This window comes from Talpa occidentalis, unplaced genomic scaffold (genome assembly GCF_014898055.3).
Source record: "Talpa occidentalis isolate TD23 unplaced genomic scaffold, MPIMG_talOcc4v2.1 talOcc4.2, whole genome shotgun sequence".
Taxonomy (NCBI): domain Eukaryota; kingdom Metazoa; phylum Chordata; class Mammalia; order Eulipotyphla; family Talpidae; genus Talpa; species Talpa occidentalis.
The window spans coordinates 54,893,586-54,910,065 of NW_023602073.1; the positions used below are offsets into that span (position 1 = coordinate 54,893,586).

The following is a 16,480-nucleotide window of genomic DNA, read 5'->3' on the forward strand; positions in this document are numbered from 1 at the left end:
CAAAGAAGTTTTTTCTCCCAGAACTGGTTGTTCTTTCAACGCTGCTTATCAGGGCCCACACAAACCAGGCAGAGCCAGCTCCCGGGAAGCAGGTGGCAGCAGTTTCAAGTTTTCCTTTTTCTACCACATCTCTGCCTAGGCCTTGACCTTACAGTTACCACCCACAGACAACTCCCTGGTGAGTGGGTCAACTCAAATTGCGAGAATCTCATTTTCTCTGTAGAAGTAAAAGGAAAAGCAGTTCACATATGGGGGCCAGGGGAAAGGAAATGCGTGGAAACTGTCAGGGAGGGTGATAAACACAGGGTAAAATTCTTAAAGATTGTAACCCAGAAAATCCTGAAAGACATATAGTGATGACCTCACTATCCATGAGACTGCTTAGAAAGCCTCGCCTGTCTCGCCACCAGCAGGCATACACACATATGACAAGATTCTGAGTTAATATCCTCCCTCTTTTCATAAAAATCCCCTCAGGTCCACTCTGAGGTGAAGCAGACTGCTACAGAACCTGGGGATTCCCCAAGCTCTTTTAGGTCCCTTAGAACAAGGGCTTCAACTGGCAACAGAAGTGTCACCAGAGGAGATTTTTCTGATTGGCCAGAACCTGCTGTTTGGTTTGAACATTTCCTCTTCAGCTTTATTCTCACCATTGTTCAACAACTCAAAAACAGCAACTGCTGAGACCACCTTGAGAAGATGATGGTCCTATACAGAGCTCTGATTCTGGGGGCCCTCACTCTCACCACCATGATGAGGCCCTGCGGAGGTGAAGACATTGTGGGTGAGTGCAGGTTTGAAAGGTGTGGGTACTGGGATTGGAAACAGGGATTTGGAGAGAAAAGGAAAAAGATTTGTTTAGAAATAGCAGAGGCTCTTCAAAGATTCTCAATACTAAACAGGTCTAAAAAGTATGGTCATTTTTTCTTCAGGTAACCAGCATTCCACCCCCCCCCCTTTTGCTCCCTGTGCCATTGCAGGGTTCACCAAGGACATGTGCTGGATCCATGTTACTGGATCCAGTGAAAATAGCCTGGGCTTTCTGACAGTCACTCATGACTGCCTCAAAGTAGGGTTGCTTTTTAAGAGTGGGTGTTTTGTTACCAAAAATTCATGGATTATTGTTCTCAATATTTATTGCCAATTTTTGAAGTTTTCTGTCTACTTCTGTAGTTTATCTTCGAGTACATAGTTTCATTAATTATTTATACTATTTAGATATAAAGAAGGGTGACTTTTTCTTCATCTCAGATTTACATACTTCTCCACTACTGGAATGACAGAGGTGGGGAGTAGATGACCTCTAGGCAAATCATTTTACCACATGGTCTTCATTTAATTTCAGTTATATATGTCACCTTACAAATAATTAAATAAAATAGGCATGTAGGTCTGTTTTCTCATATACATATTTATGTCAATGATCTTATTTTTAATTTGTGCTACAGGTATAGCTTATTTTTTTCTTTAACAAATAAGAAATATTTTTATTTTTAATTAAACTGAGAACTTTGTATGGAAAAAGTTATTCTGGATTTTCAGTCCACATTAGCTGCCCTTCATATTATCTAAAGGTCTTGTAAGAGGAAGAAAGGGCAGGCACAGTGTATTATTTGGTCTCCTCTGCCTTCATTGTCCACCACTTTCCATCCTCTCCTCACACATATCTTTTTATCATGATCATCATTTTTTAAATTTTACATCTTTAGAATATAGAATTTCTCTCCTCCGGTGTAGTCACATATTTCTTTATCCTCCTTTCCTTCTAGGATCCATCCCTGGCTCTTTTCCCAGTTGCTTTATGGACGTAGAGAATGAGTTTATAAAATCCAAAGTAAAAAACTAAACTGTTCAAAGGGGAAGTGGAATAGAATTTACTGTCTTCTTCAGCATATGTTAACCATGTCTGTTCCCACTCTAACTTTGGTGCTGGGAATTTCACCTGCTTCTCAAGAACACTTACCAATTTTGCTCCTTCAACATCACATTGGGCACAGTTAGTACATTGATACAGGGCCTGTAGTGCTTGTAGGACTCCATGAAGATGTTTTAATATTTTAAATTTTTAAATTAGAAGAAAAAATGAAATTTGAGGGTAGAAGAAAATATCTTACCTTTTAATCCAGCTGGATTATATTTGTCTTTATACCAATATGGTTATAAAATATAATTTTTACTATTTTCATGGAGAAAGGGGACCACAAAGGCTAGAGTGCTTGGGGCTCGCAAGTCATAATGAGACTGTAGTCACTGCTGGTCCTGATGCTCATATGGTTCTGCTCTGTCTGCTCCCATCATTCTTCCCCAGAACTTCTGTGGTTCTCAAGACCAGTATTTGACATTCAATATACATTTTTGAGCATACAGTGACCTTAGTATTAGGGATTCAAAAATGGCAAGACATGCCATCTGCTCTTTTCCCAGTTGCTTTATAGACATAGAGAATGCATTTATAAAATCCAAAGTAATCCCGGCCCCCACCACCTAAGAGAAGGACTCAGACTAGTGATATATAGAATATGTTGTAGGAAAGCAGAGGCCTCGCTGGTGACACAGAGGTTAAAGTCTCAGTGTTATCAAGCTATTGCCAGCCACTGCTGCATGAGTTCAATTCCTAATCCCCAGCCAGGGAGCAACCCAAATGGCACAGAAGACCTTTCCTGCCTTGCATGCCGCTCCCCTCAGCAGTGTATTCAGTAGATCTATGCCTGTTCTGCTCCCCACTCTGTCTCTGGTGAATCCTCTCACCCCTCACACCTCTGGCCTTTAGTCCAGTTCTTGTAAGTATAAATAAATAAAAATAAATCTTTGGGAAAAAAAAAGAATATGTTGCAGGAAAGCAGAAGCAGCATTGTGGAGCAGGACAATGACCCTGCTGAGGCTAAAACTGTAAAAGTGAATTGGGTCAGTGGGCCCAGCACTGCTTATAGGACTCCATGAAGTCCTAGGGATTCAAAAATGACAAGACATGCCATCTGTTCCTGCCCCACCACCACCCAAGAGAAGGGCTCAGACTAGTGATATATAGAATATGTTGCAAGAAAGCAGAGGCCTCGCTGGTGACACAGGGGTTAAAGTCTCAGTTAAAGACTCCACGAAGTCCTATAAGCACCACAGGCCCTGTATCAATAAATGATAATTTATTCATTCCTTCTTTCAATATGTTCTTAACTGTCAGCAGCCCAGGGCAAGTAGCAGATGAAAAGAACAATTGAATATATTTATGTTTGAAAAAAGTCAAGAAAACTCATTGCAAGGATAAGGAGGCTTAATTGGGGGTTTTTTAACCAAAGGGGTCATGCTGGGCAGGGAAGAGAGTGAGCCATGTGAGGAACAGCTGAGGAGAGCAGGACACTGGATGGACAGGTGGGAGGTCAAGATGTGGTAAAAAGCAGATTTAAGGAGAGAACTTTTGCTAACTAAACATACTTCAAGGATGAATTGAAAGGGAATCCTAAAAGAAAATTTTATTGCTAGGAGAAAAATAGATCCTACAAAAACCAAGGAATATGACAGGATAACATGGCTTAGTTAATTGGCAGAAGAGATGTTTGTGGAGGAAGCTGGAGTGTAAGGCTGTGGATGTCCCCATCACAGAACTCACTGGAGAACACTGCATTTGCTCCTTCACTCACCTGTTTCTCCCAGTATTCAGTCAGCTACTGACCAGCAGAGATCATGCTGATTTTGTGCTTCACTCCTTGCCTCCCACAAGTCTGACGCTTTGTTGATTCCCCCATAAATGAGAAATGAAGAAAGAAAATGTAAAAAGACTCGTGTGTCTTGATAAAATTGTCCAGTCAGGTTCATTTGGGTAGAGTTATACTGGGCTTTAGTATTTCTGCTTTAGCATCATCAGGGAAGTACCTTGTACATTCCAGGAAAAAGGCCATAGTTCTCAATGGATTTAAGTGTTGTATCAGGGGGGAAATAGGGAGATTTAGTAACCTCCTGTAAGGAAAAAGGGAATGAAGAGCAACAGAAATCCATAATCTAATAAAACTCCCAGTTTGTTTGTTTTTTATTTCATAAGTAATTAATTGCTCCTCTTTAACAGTCATACTATTAACAAAACAGACCTGAGAAGCATTGTTTACATTTTATATACTTTATACTATTATTACTGTCCTTGTCATAATCTTTCTTATACTCTGTAAATAGAGGAAATGCTTTAAAATTATAATATCTGGTATAATTTTCCTTGGTTAAAAAAAAGAAGTAATTCTTTGTGGAAAACTCTTTGTAGAAAATTTCTTTGTAGAAAATGAGATCTGAACCAGTCCTGAGGAGAGAGGAACATAAGGATTTTAATTGCTTAAACTGTGAAGTGAGAGAGCAAACTTATGAATCAGAGAGAAGTAAACCTAATCTCTGGGATAGAAAGTTAAAACCATGATAATTTATTCATTCCTTCTTTTATATCATTACAATCCTTGCCATATGGATACTGTGTACCAGGAACTGAAGCAGATGTACAGGGAACAGCAGTGAGCAATGCCTGAGGGGTTCTGCCCTCATGAGGAATATGTTCTAGTGGAAAGACAAGCTGGATTCTAACTGGGCAATGCCAACACTGAGGAAACAGGTGCTGGAATTTTGTCTAGAGATTGACAAAGATAGAACCCACAATATTGAAAAGTCAGTGTCTCATGACACTTTGTTTAATAATTAATAAGGTTCTTTTCTCTGTGTTTTTCACCTTCCTATTCCTCAACCTCACTTGTCAGCTGATCACGTGGGCATCTATGGTGCAGATGTCTACCAGTCTTATGGTCCCTCTGGCCAGTACACCCACGAATTTGATGAAGATGAGTTGTTCCACGTGGACCTGGAGAAGAAAGAGACTGTCTGGCGGCTGCCGGAGTTTAGCAAATTTGCAAGTTTTGACCCACAGCGTGCACTGATAAACATAGCTATGTCAAAATACAACTTAGACATCATGATTAAATATTCCAACTTTACTGCTGCTACCAGTGGTATGTGTCTCCTCTCTGCCTGTCTCTGTTGACTATACCCTTTCATACAAGGTCTTACTCCCTACTTCCTTAGAGATAATCAATCATTCACTGCTGTATAAAACTCCTTTCCACAGAGTCCCAAGATATTCCCATAGTAATTACTGAACCCTCATTCTCTCCTCTCTCACAAACCATGTATTTCCGTGTAATGAAAGGATTCTTACTTCTATAACACATTCCTTGATCTTTCAAAAAGGAATCCCGGGCCTCCCCCGTGGCGCAGCGGTTGAGCGCTGGGTTGTGAAGCTGCCCGCGGCCTCTGCAGCTCCAGCTTGATCCCGGCTGCTCCCCGGCCTCCTGGGGAGGGTCCCACATGGCGCGCAGACCTCTCCTGCCGCCCGCTGCTCCCCTCAGCAGTGTACTTCGGTCCTTCTGCCTGCTCTTCTCCCGGCTCTGGCTCTGATGAATTCTCTCACCCTCCCGCACTTCTGACTGTACCCATTGCTTGTATAAATAAATAAATAAATCTTTAAAAAAAAAAGGAAAAAAGGAATCCCAAGACCTCTTATCCTAATAAGTACACCCAGAGGGAAGGGTATGGGGTAAATCGCAGATCATATAATATAGCATTTCCCAAGCAGAAGGGAAACCGCTCTTCCATTCTCACATGGGGAAACAGTAGTGGGAAGAGTTCTACAGGATGCAGTGCAGAACCTCAAGGCAGAGCAATTTGCAATTCATGCCAGTCTGTTTCCTCACCACAGAGGTTCCCCAGGTAACTGTGTTCCCCAAGTCTCCAGTGACGCTGGCTCAGCCCAACATCCTCATCTGTTTTGTGGACAACATCTTCCCTCCTGAGATCAACATCTCATGGTTGGTCAATGGGCACTCAGTCACAGAGGGTGTGTCTGAAACCAGCTTCCTTCCTAAAAGTGATCACAGTTTCTCCAAGATGAGTTACCTCACCTTCATCCCTTCTGATGATGACATTTTTGACTGCAAGGTGGAGCACTGGGGCCTGGAGGAGCCACTCCTGAAACACTGGGGTATGAGTTTTCCCTTTTGGTATCTTCTCTTCTCTGTCAAGTTCAGAATTTTCTGTCTCTTATCCCATAAATCTAAAGTCCCAAAGCTTTTTATACACTTAAAGGATTTTTTTTATATTGCATTAAGTTTTTATTTATTTTTTTTTAAATAATAAATTTTATTTTTATATTCCCCATACAATTGCAACGCCCCCCTTCTGACCCCAATCCCTCCCCTCCCGCCACCCACCCCCCAAAAAGTGTCTCTAGTTCATAGTTTTTTGTTGATTTTGATTTTCACTTTCTTATAGTTATTCATTTTCCTGGTCCCTTATTTAAGTTTTCTAGATTCCTGCTATGAGTGAGACCATCCGGTATTTTTCTTTTTTCTTTCTGGCTTATTTCGCTGAGCATGATCCCTTCCAGCGCCATCCATGTTGCTGCAAATTGCATGTGTTTATCTTTTTTAAATGCTGAGTAATATTCCATGGTGTATATGTACCACATCTTCTTGATCCATTCATCTATTTTTGGGCATTTGGGCTGTTTCCAAAGCTTAGCTATTGTAAACAGTGCTGCTATAAACATAGGGGTGCAGGTGTTCTTTGGAATTGATGTTTCTGTGTCCTTTGGGTAAATACCTAGGAGTGGAATTGCTGGATCATATGGATGCTCTATGTTTAGTAGGTCCAGAAATCTCCACACAGCTCTCCATAGTGGTTGGACCAGTTTGCACTGCCACCAGCAGTATAGGAGAGTTCCTTTCTCTCCACACCCTCGCCAACATTTGTTGTTGCTAGTTTTCTTAATATGTGCCATTCTCACTGGTGTGAGATGGTTTGTCTTTCCTTTGATTTTATTTATTTATTCTTTTAATATCTTTTTTTTTTTGCCTTCTTTCGTTGTTATTCGTCCCTCTGAGGTTCTGGCTTTAGGATTCCTTGTAGTATTTTTTGGAGTGGGGGTTTAGTCGTAATGAAATTCCGGAGTTTCTCTTTGTCTGGGAAGGTCCTTATTCTTTCTTCATAGAGGAAGGAGAGCTTTGCGGGATAGAGTATTCTTGGTTGGCATCTGTTTTCTTGGAGTCTGTTGACTATGTCCCTCCACTCTCTCCTTGCCCGTAGTGTTTCTTCAGAGAAGTCTGATGTCAGTCTGATTGGTTTTCCTTTGAATGTTATCTGTTTCTTCCCTCTTGTCAGCTTCATTATTTTTTCCTTGTCCTGGATTCTTGGGAGATTTACTATTATGTGTCTTGCTGTATTTTTCCTTTCATCGTGGAAGTTTGGTGTTCTTCTTGCTTCTTATATACCAATTTTCAGCTCCTTCTTCACATTTGGGAAGTTCTCTTCAATTATCTCTTTGAATATTTTCTCTGTTCCTACATCTCTCTCCTCTCCTTCTGGAATTCCTATAACTCTTATATTTCCTTTCCTCGTGGATTCAGATAGTTCCCGAAGTCTTTCTTCGTTCTTTTTCCTTCGTACTTCTCTTTCCTTTTCTGTTTTGGTTCTTTTTATTTCTGTGTCTTCAAGAGTACTTATTCGTTCTTCCATTTCATCTATTCTGCTTTCATTGCTTTTCCCAGAGTTCTTTAGTTCCTCCATTAATTCTTTGATCTCTTGCGTTTCTTTTGCTTCCCTCTTTAGGGACTCAATTTCATTCTTCTGACCATTGTTTTCCCTCTTTAGGGACTCAATTTCCTTCTTCTGATCATTGTTTTCCTTTATGACTTCTGTCAGTTTTTTAATCATGGCAATTTTAAATTCTCTTTCTGGAATGCTCAGAAGTTCTTCCAAGTTACTGTCGTTGCAATCTGGGGGGTGGTTTACTTTTTGTGATGTGCTTTTTTCCTGAGGAGTTGTTAGGTTGCGTGTGGTTCTTCTACTCCCTACTCTCTGTTTTCTAATTTGTCTTATGCATTGGGACACTGTGTTGCTGGGACTGGCTGGCATCTTGGGTGAGCTTCTCTGCTCCCCTCTGGCTCCTCCAGGGGCCATCTGTCTGTTTCAAGCAGACTTTACTGAAGAAAGGTCCCTGTTCTAAAATGCTGATGTGGGGACACACTCCCCTGTGTGCTTGGTCTGCCCCGGCGGTCGGTTCCCGCTCCCCCTCTGGGTTTGGACTGCAGTCCAGAAGGGGCCTGGCATGGGCGAGCTTCCCCCTCACCTCTGGCTCCTTAGGGAGCCTTCTGCAGGCAGTCTTTACTGAAGAAATGTCCCTGTTCTAAAATGGCGATGCGGGGCACACTCCCTGCGCGTCCGGTCTCGGGCACACTCTTCTGCACGCCCGGTCTGCCCGGCTGTGGGTGCTCGCTCCCCCTGTTGTCTCAGACTACTGGTCGGAAGGGGCCTGTCGTGGGCTAACTTCCCAGCTGGCCACTGGCACCTCCAGGAGCCTTCTGCTCGTTTCAAGTCACTAGGTGGCGCCAGAGATCTCTCCTAGAGCCCTTGGGGAGCTGATTTTTCCACCCAGTGGGACAGGGAACAGAGCGGGAATGGTAGGGTAAACCTCAACAGCTTTGCGGTGGTGTGTCTGCCTTGTGCCCCACCGTCGTGGAGAACCTACGCCCCGAATTTCATGCCCCGGGTCTCAGTTCCAAAGCCCTCAGGTCCAAGACGCGGGCTGTAGCCCAGTTCAGTGTCCGCAAAAATGGAGTCTTTTGCACCCAGCTCCCGTGCCTGGGTGCCTGGTTCCTGATTACTCAGTGAGGGGTTTCCACCTCAGTGAGAGTCCCTGCGCATCTCCCCGTAAGCCTAGGTCGCAGGTGCGGGGACCTGGGCAGCAGTGATCCGCGTTTGCTTTTCAAGCGTGCCGCGCTGCTTTTCCATGCAAGCTTACCGGCCAGCCCTGGGCTGTGTGCGGGTCTCCTCCAGAGTCTCTTTGTTCTCTAATGGCGCCCGGAGCCATTCGCTCACCGCTGCAGCGAATCCTGCAGGGTTCTCCACAGCTCCCGTTCACGGGGTGTGGTGGCTGCAATAGTTCCTTTCCACTCACAGTCCCGCTTGCTGCATAGTTTGTTCTTGTTGGTCATTTTAGTTTGTTTTTTTTCCCTCCTCTCTGCTGGTCGGAGAGTGCCGACTCTGTGGGTGGGGGAGGGGAGCAGAGTTCTGCGCTTTCCTCCCTTCTAGTCCTCTTTTATGGCCACTTTCTTCTTTGGGTAGTTTGCTGGAGTCATCCATTTATCTTCCATGTCCCAGGTCTCACTGGGACCTGCCGCTTTTCCTCCCTATTAACTTTTTTTAATGGGAGATCTTACTCGCAGCGTCTCCTCGCCGCCATGTTGCTCCTATCCCTTCTAGTCCTCTTTCATGGCCACTTTCTTCTTCGGGTAGTTTGCTGGAGTCCTCCATTTATCTTCCGTGTCCCAGTTCTCTCTGGGACCTGCCGCTTTTCCTCCCTATTAACTTTTTTTTAATGGGAGATCTTACTCGCAGCGTCTCCTCGCCGCCGTGTTGCTCCGCCTCTACACTTAAAGGATTTTAATGATTGACTTCATTCTCCTCATGAAGCCTGTGCCCTGAGTCCTTGTAGAACCAGCACAACCTACCCGCCCCTCCCCACACACAGGTATATAGACCAACACAGCACTCTGACTCTGACACCTTCATTTCACAGAACCTGAGATTCCAACCCCTCTTTTGGAGCTGACAGAGACTGTGGTCTGTGCCCTTGGGTTGGTCATGGGCCTCGTGGGCATTGTGGTGGGAACCATCCTCATCATCCAAGGTCTGCGCTCAGGTGGGGCCTCCAGACACAAAAGGCCCTGTGAGTCACACCTAGAAGGTAAGATTAAACATTTGTCAGTGCTGAAAGTCAGAGTCACAGTACAAGAGAAAGAAAGTAAAAGGAGGATATGGACTCAAATGTGTTTGAAAAGTTGGAGAACTGGGAAAGGGCATGATGATGGCATGACTATGGCACAGGAACCCTTCTGAATTTGTTGATCTCATGTCTGTCTTATTGCAGGTGCACCGCCCATCTACAAGAGAGAAGAATGAGCATGCTAGATGACCAAGTACTATTTTCTGGCCTAGTTCATCATATTTATTTTCTCCTCCAACACTCCTCTCACCTCTTCTCTGGGGCTTAAGATGCTATCTCTTGATAGTCCACATACCCCTCAGAATTCTCCCTGACTGCCTGGGTTTTATTTTTTCTATTCTCAATTGTTATCTACTATGGGATCCCTGGGATATTCAACCCAGTACCTAATCCTAAGAGATCCAGCTCCAGTACCTCCACGGAAGCAATACATCCCTCTTTATGAAGTGTTAACTTGAATATTTTACCATTCATCTCAGGACTGACTAACATCATGACCTCTTATGCTTCAGTATCATTTAATCTTGTTTTCTAAATCATATTTTATACCCAGAAGCACAGAAACAACCAAATGGTACCTGATATTTAATATGTAGCTGAGGGTTATATTTCAATCATTCTTGGGTTCACACTGTTGGCCACTATACACACTCACCTAATTCAGACATCAATGAAGATAATATATACATTTTCCCATCATGTGGAATTACTATAGCAGAAAAATTAAAAAAAATGAAATAAATATTTTCTCATTTTATTATAGGTTTTAAAAGTTATGACAGAGAAATGTTAGATGAGAATTTTGAATCTCAAAAGTACTAAAGTCTAAATTTCTTCCAGACTTTATATTTGTTAAGAACAAATGATGATAATAGAAGCTTCCCTCTCCTCACACTTAAGATAAAAAATTTTTTTTTAAGATTTTTATTCATTTATTTATACAAGCACTGGGTACAGTCAGAAGCATGGGAGGGTGAGAGAATTCACCAGAGCCAGAGCGGGGAACAGAACAGGCAGACCAACAAAATGCACTGCTGAGGAGAGCAGCGGGCGGCAGGAGAGGTCTGCGCACCATGTGGGACCCTCCCCATTGGCGGCAGATCGAACCGGCACTGCAGAGGCGGGGGCAGCAGAGGCTGTGGGCAGCTTCACAACCCAGCGCTCAACCGCTGCGCCACCGGGGAGGCCTTTAAGATAAAAATTTTAAACAAGAAAAGAAATAGAGTCACTTGGAGAACTTCAGAAGGAGACAAATACATAGATATCTATAAAGGAGCAAACACTTAGTTCTCACACACAGCTAGTAATAGTGGGAAAAGGAATAGAGTAGAAAGCACAGATATATGTAAGGTCCCTAAAACATAAATATACTTTGCTTGACCTTCAAGGTGAACTCCTCCTAGGTTAACTACTCAGACTTTTCCTGTGCCACCATGGCATGTCAGAGACAGTACAGTGAATATGGCTGCAGGGTATCCCTAGGCAGAAAAGACTAAATCAAGATCCCCATGTCCCCATGCATCCCTGCTTGGCATGGGGAACAGCAGAACATCCCAGTATTTCTGCCTCTCACTTCTTGCTAAGGATGCTTGACCCTATTAGAGAGACTCTCAGGAGGAACAACCAGTTAAAATAGCTCAATGATGACTATGAATGCTGCATCCTCCTATAAATTCACTGCCTCCTAGTAGAAACCACTGCAGAGGAAATGCATCAACAGCTGGGATTCACTGATTTTCCTAAAACCTCAATCTTGAGAGTATATGTGACTTGACATGGAGTTATCTTGACCTTTGAAACACTGAGTCATATTTTTCTCACTCATAATGTGAAAGTAATGATATATTCATTGCAGAGCAAATTTCCTTGCAGAATTTGAATAATCTCATTATGTAGGCAGTGACTTAAACAATATAAAAATATAGAAGAAAACATTGTTAGTTATACATGTAATTAATTTATGAAAAAGAATGGATGATAGTATGTGAAAAACACTGCAATTTTTCTGAGCACTTTAATGAATCAAACATAGAGCCATGGATGAATTTCTTCTCATATGTCAATTGAAGATATTTTTCCAGATCAGAGAATCTGAGATTGGGCTAGGCTGAGAAAATAGATCGGGTCTAGTAGTCAGCAACATATCATTAGTGTAAGAGTTACTAAGAGAACTCTTAGAGAAATAAGCTATAATATTTGATTTTGAGTTTTTACTCTTCAATAAAAATATGAGCCCTCTTGTGGCACATAATTTTTAGACAAGATGTGCTATATGCAACAGATCTTTGTTCATGTTTACTTAGGGGAGGAGCTAGAGAAGATTTAAGGAGAAAAAGCTACCTGTGAGGTAGAAGTAAGATTAAAAATTCAAACTAGGTGATCATAAAATGTAAGTAACAAAATACAGAGGATTTTTAGGATGATTCAACTGTATGATACTATAATGGTAGATACATGTCATTATGTATTTATCCAAACCCATTGAACATACTTTAAAAGAGAACCCTAATGTAAACTGTGGACCTTGAGTGGTGATGACATGTCAATGTAGGTTCATCGGTTGTAATAAATGTGACATTCTGATAGGAAGTGTTGATAGTAGGAAGGCTATACATGGGTGCGGCAAGAATATATGTGAAATCTATGTATCTTCTGCTCAGTATTGCTATGAACTTGAAATTACTCTACTATAAAGTGTATTTTTTTAAAAAAAGTGAAATTGTGAACAGATATGATCCCAATTGTAAAAATTTATATTTCAGTGCAAAGACTATGGCAATAGAACTTTGAATAAATTTTATGTAAATTTCAATAATTCATGAGGTCAAGAACTCAGTCATTTAGATGTGACACTGGGAAATAGGATGATTATATTAATGGCATTATTGAGGGGTTACACCTTGACAGACTGGGACCCCAGGAGACATAATAGAGGTGGGAGGGAAAGTCAATAGCAGGGAAGAAAATCAAAACACTTTGTTGAAAATCACCATTTAATCTATGTTAGGACATCAGCCAAGGTTGACCAATCAAGAAGCTGCACAACCACCACAGCTCATACCTTAGACCCAAAACATGAGCATGACTATAAAAACTTTGATGTTATTTTCAGCAACAGCAACCCCTTTTGGGAAGCCTCCTGCTTGGGAGCTATTTTGCTTCTTATCTGTCCTTGCATAAACTCCTCAGGTCTGCTCCCCTACTGACTGGAGCTAGCTTATTTTTTTAATCCTTGTGCCTTTGCTCCCTGGAGCTGGCCTGTTCTTGCTATTGTGTGTTTGTGGTGTTTCAATTCTTTGTTACTGTGAAGTTTCCCAGTTAGTCACATCACATATTATGACCAGTATCCCAGAAATAAACAAATGCTGACTTACATATATTTCTTTCTCACTTCGAAAAACAAATTTAATGGTAGTTGAATTAAAATTAACTTTTAAAAAGAACAATAATTTCATTGTATCAGCAAAAAATTAAAAGTAGGCTCACTGTATGGCATTACTGTAAATGAAATTGTGCATTACTCATCATCATTAATTTAATTTATCTTCTAAAAAAGTTCTTTGAGGATATACTTTAATTGTTTCAGACTGTGTGAACAATATTATAATATAATAATATTATATTAACAGTTAATATAATACTATTTAAAAGTTGTATTTGAAAAGTCACATTTCTTCAACAAATAATTTACAAAAAAAATAGAGGACTGAAAAACCACATCTTTTAAGAACTGAAGAAAACTATCAACCTAATACTAAGCTTTGTCTGGATGTATATTTAAATAAAACACCAACTAAGAAATTATTGTGAGACAATCAGAAAAATTAAACATTGCTGCATTAAGAAATTATTTACCTAATTCTAGTTGTACTGATGACATTGCTATGTTTCTAAAAATTCATTATATTTAGATTTTCATAATAAAATATTTGCAAATGAAATCATATGATTTCTAAGATTATCTTCAAAATACTCCTCTATGTCCCAAACTCCTAGTACCCTTCTCATTGATAAGAGGTTTAAACTGGGCATTGGTAAGAGTGAAGAGCAGAGAACTTGGCCATGGGACCCTATAGGTACCACCTTGGCACTCAGCAAAAGCCACTACATATTATTTGTTTTCCAAGTGCCTGCTGTCTTCCCATTTCTCAGAGGCCAAAAAACTGACAGGGTATCACCAGCACCTTCTATGCTCTCCGCTCAAATGTTTGCTGAGACATTGGTGATGCTATAAGGTAAATACATAGATCAATTAATTCATAGAATTTCGAAGGCCAAAGGAGGGCCTCCGCTGGTGGCACAGTGGGTTGAGCACAGCACTGTGAAGCTGTCTGCAGCCTCTGCAGTGCGGGTTCGACTCCTGGCCAGCCAGGGAGATGCCCACATGGCATAGCAGACCTCTCCTGTCTCTCCCACTGCTCCCCTTAGCAGTGTCTTCAGTCCATCTGCCTGTTCTGTTCCCCGCTTTGTCTCTGGTGAATCCTATCACCCTCCCACACTTCTGGCCTGCATCCCAGTTTTGAATAAATAAATCTTTAAAAAAAAAGAGAGAATTTATTAAAAAAAAAAAAAAGAAGGCCAAAGGCATCCAATTTCCTCTCAAAACTGAGCAGCTAATTATTTGCTTTGCTAATGTGAGGCAAATCCATTCTCTGTGGGAGGAATAAATGCAAATTTAGTATAAAAATTCACATTGTATTAGCTTGGTGATATATATATTTATATATATATTTGTTTGTTTAGAAAATATGGCAAAGTAGAAATTCATCAGAATACTTAAATAAGTCAACCACAAATGCATCTTTACCTTCTCAAATCCTTTTTTTGGTGGAAGTCATGATGATTCTATCAGCATTTACTAGTGGGTTGACTAAAGAATTGGTCCTGTATGATGTAAATAGTTATTGCAGGCAAAATTCTTTCATGCTTTAATAGTTTGGGGAAAATTTTGGGTGAAAAAATGTTTCTTTACATAGGATTCCTAAATTGTTTTTGGACAATGACAACATACTTTCTAAATCTTTAAGTCGGAAGGAAGGAGCTATGAATCAACAAAAAGACTAGTGGTCTAAAGAACACACTTCAGGAAATATTGGTTCAGACTCATTTCTAATGCAAGCTTCTCTGTTAGAGAAATTTTGCCAGTGAAGATCTGAACTGAAAGACCTGAAATTCTGTAAAACTTAGGATCTTGAGGGTGAGATTTCTGATCTACAAAATGGAAAGAAATACGGACACCTACCTCACAGGGTTGTTCTGAAATACAAATGAAATGGTATTAGTGGTCAATTGATAGAAATTCAATAAAATGTATGTAGACTATCCATTTTTAAATGTTATTAACCTGACTGTAGTAATTGTGCTATGATTATATAAAATGTTAACATATGGGGACGATGGATAAAGGGTAAATGAAGCTCTGTACTATTGTACCACTTTTTGTAAATTTGAAACTTCCACAATGAAGAGTTAAATTTAAAAAAAAAAAACATACTCCTGTATGTATATATTACTAAGTGAATGAGTTTGCAAAATTGTCCATAATTGATCATTGTTAAAGCTGGTCTTCTCATACTTGGTACTATACTCCCTGCTACATATATAGCTGAAATTTTCCATAATGCAAATATTTTTAAGTATTCAAGGAAGCCAAAAGGAAATATAAGTAAAGACACATTCAGAAATGTAACCCTAAGAAGTATGTATGTAACAAGTAATAACATCAAAGGAAAGCAGAGCAATGTTCAATTTATTTTTGGCTGAACTAAACACCAAACTTTGTTACTCTATTTACTAATTCAATCAATAATGCAAAAATGGTCATTGAGTACCAGTTTTGTGATATACCATACTATGTTCTGAATGTATAAAATAATGTGAACGCAGATACATACATTGTCTTCAAAAAACTCACACTCCAGTGGGAGAAAATATATGCATACAAAATACTTACATGACACACAATTACAAACTCTGAAGAATTTAAAAAGAAAAAGAACAAGGTAATGGAAAGAATATTATACAGAAATCAGATATAATTTGGTGGATTTAAGAGGAAACTTGCATAAGTGTGAGCGGAAATAAGATGGTGTATAGTAAGTGAAGAGCAAGGTTGCAGAGGACAGATAAAATGTTTGAAAAAAATCTTGCAATATGAAAAAGAAAATAAAAATTACCAGATTTAGTAGAGGAAGTTCATATAAGAGCAAACAAGAAATTTATAATCTTTTTAATTAAAATTTTCAGTGACAAGATATTGTATCTATAAAGATATGTATAGGAGGCTAAAAAGTGGAAAAATAATAGAAATATTATAATTGAATTAAGAAAATATCCCTGAGATTAAAAAAGAACAAACAAATTTAATACATGGACCAAAAGAAGACACAGAAAATAGATCAAGAATGCCCAATAATAAGTAACAGAGCTAGATAGATAACAGAGAATGAAGGGGAGAAATTGCCAAAATAATAAAAGAACATTTATACAGATATAAAGAACTTAATTCTTTTTTAATATTTTATTTTATATAATTCTTCATCATTTTTCATCTTTGCACAATGTATGCATTTTCATTTTGGTTATATTCCCCATTCAATTGCACCCCCCCCTTATTTTGACTCTAGTTCTTCCTCTTCCAGCCCCTCCCTCCTCCACCCCCCCAACCCCCCCCCC

General features: G+C 40.2%; 1 protein-coding gene across 1 annotated transcript; it reads left to right on the forward strand.

The window, feature by feature from the left end:
- Positions 1-272: 272 nt before the first annotated feature.
- Positions 273-11,734, forward strand: LOC119252307 (HLA class II histocompatibility antigen, DQ alpha 2 chain-like). Its single transcript, XM_037519484.2, has 5 exons — positions 273-784; positions 4,728-4,976; positions 5,723-6,004; positions 9,599-9,766; positions 9,950-11,734. The coding sequence occupies exons 1-5, from the start codon at positions 700-702 to the stop codon at positions 9,979-9,981; spliced, it is 816 nt and encodes a 271-aa protein (XP_037375381.1). The 5' UTR covers positions 273-699; the 3' UTR covers positions 9,982-11,734.
- Positions 11,735-16,480: the final 4,746 nt, after the last annotated feature.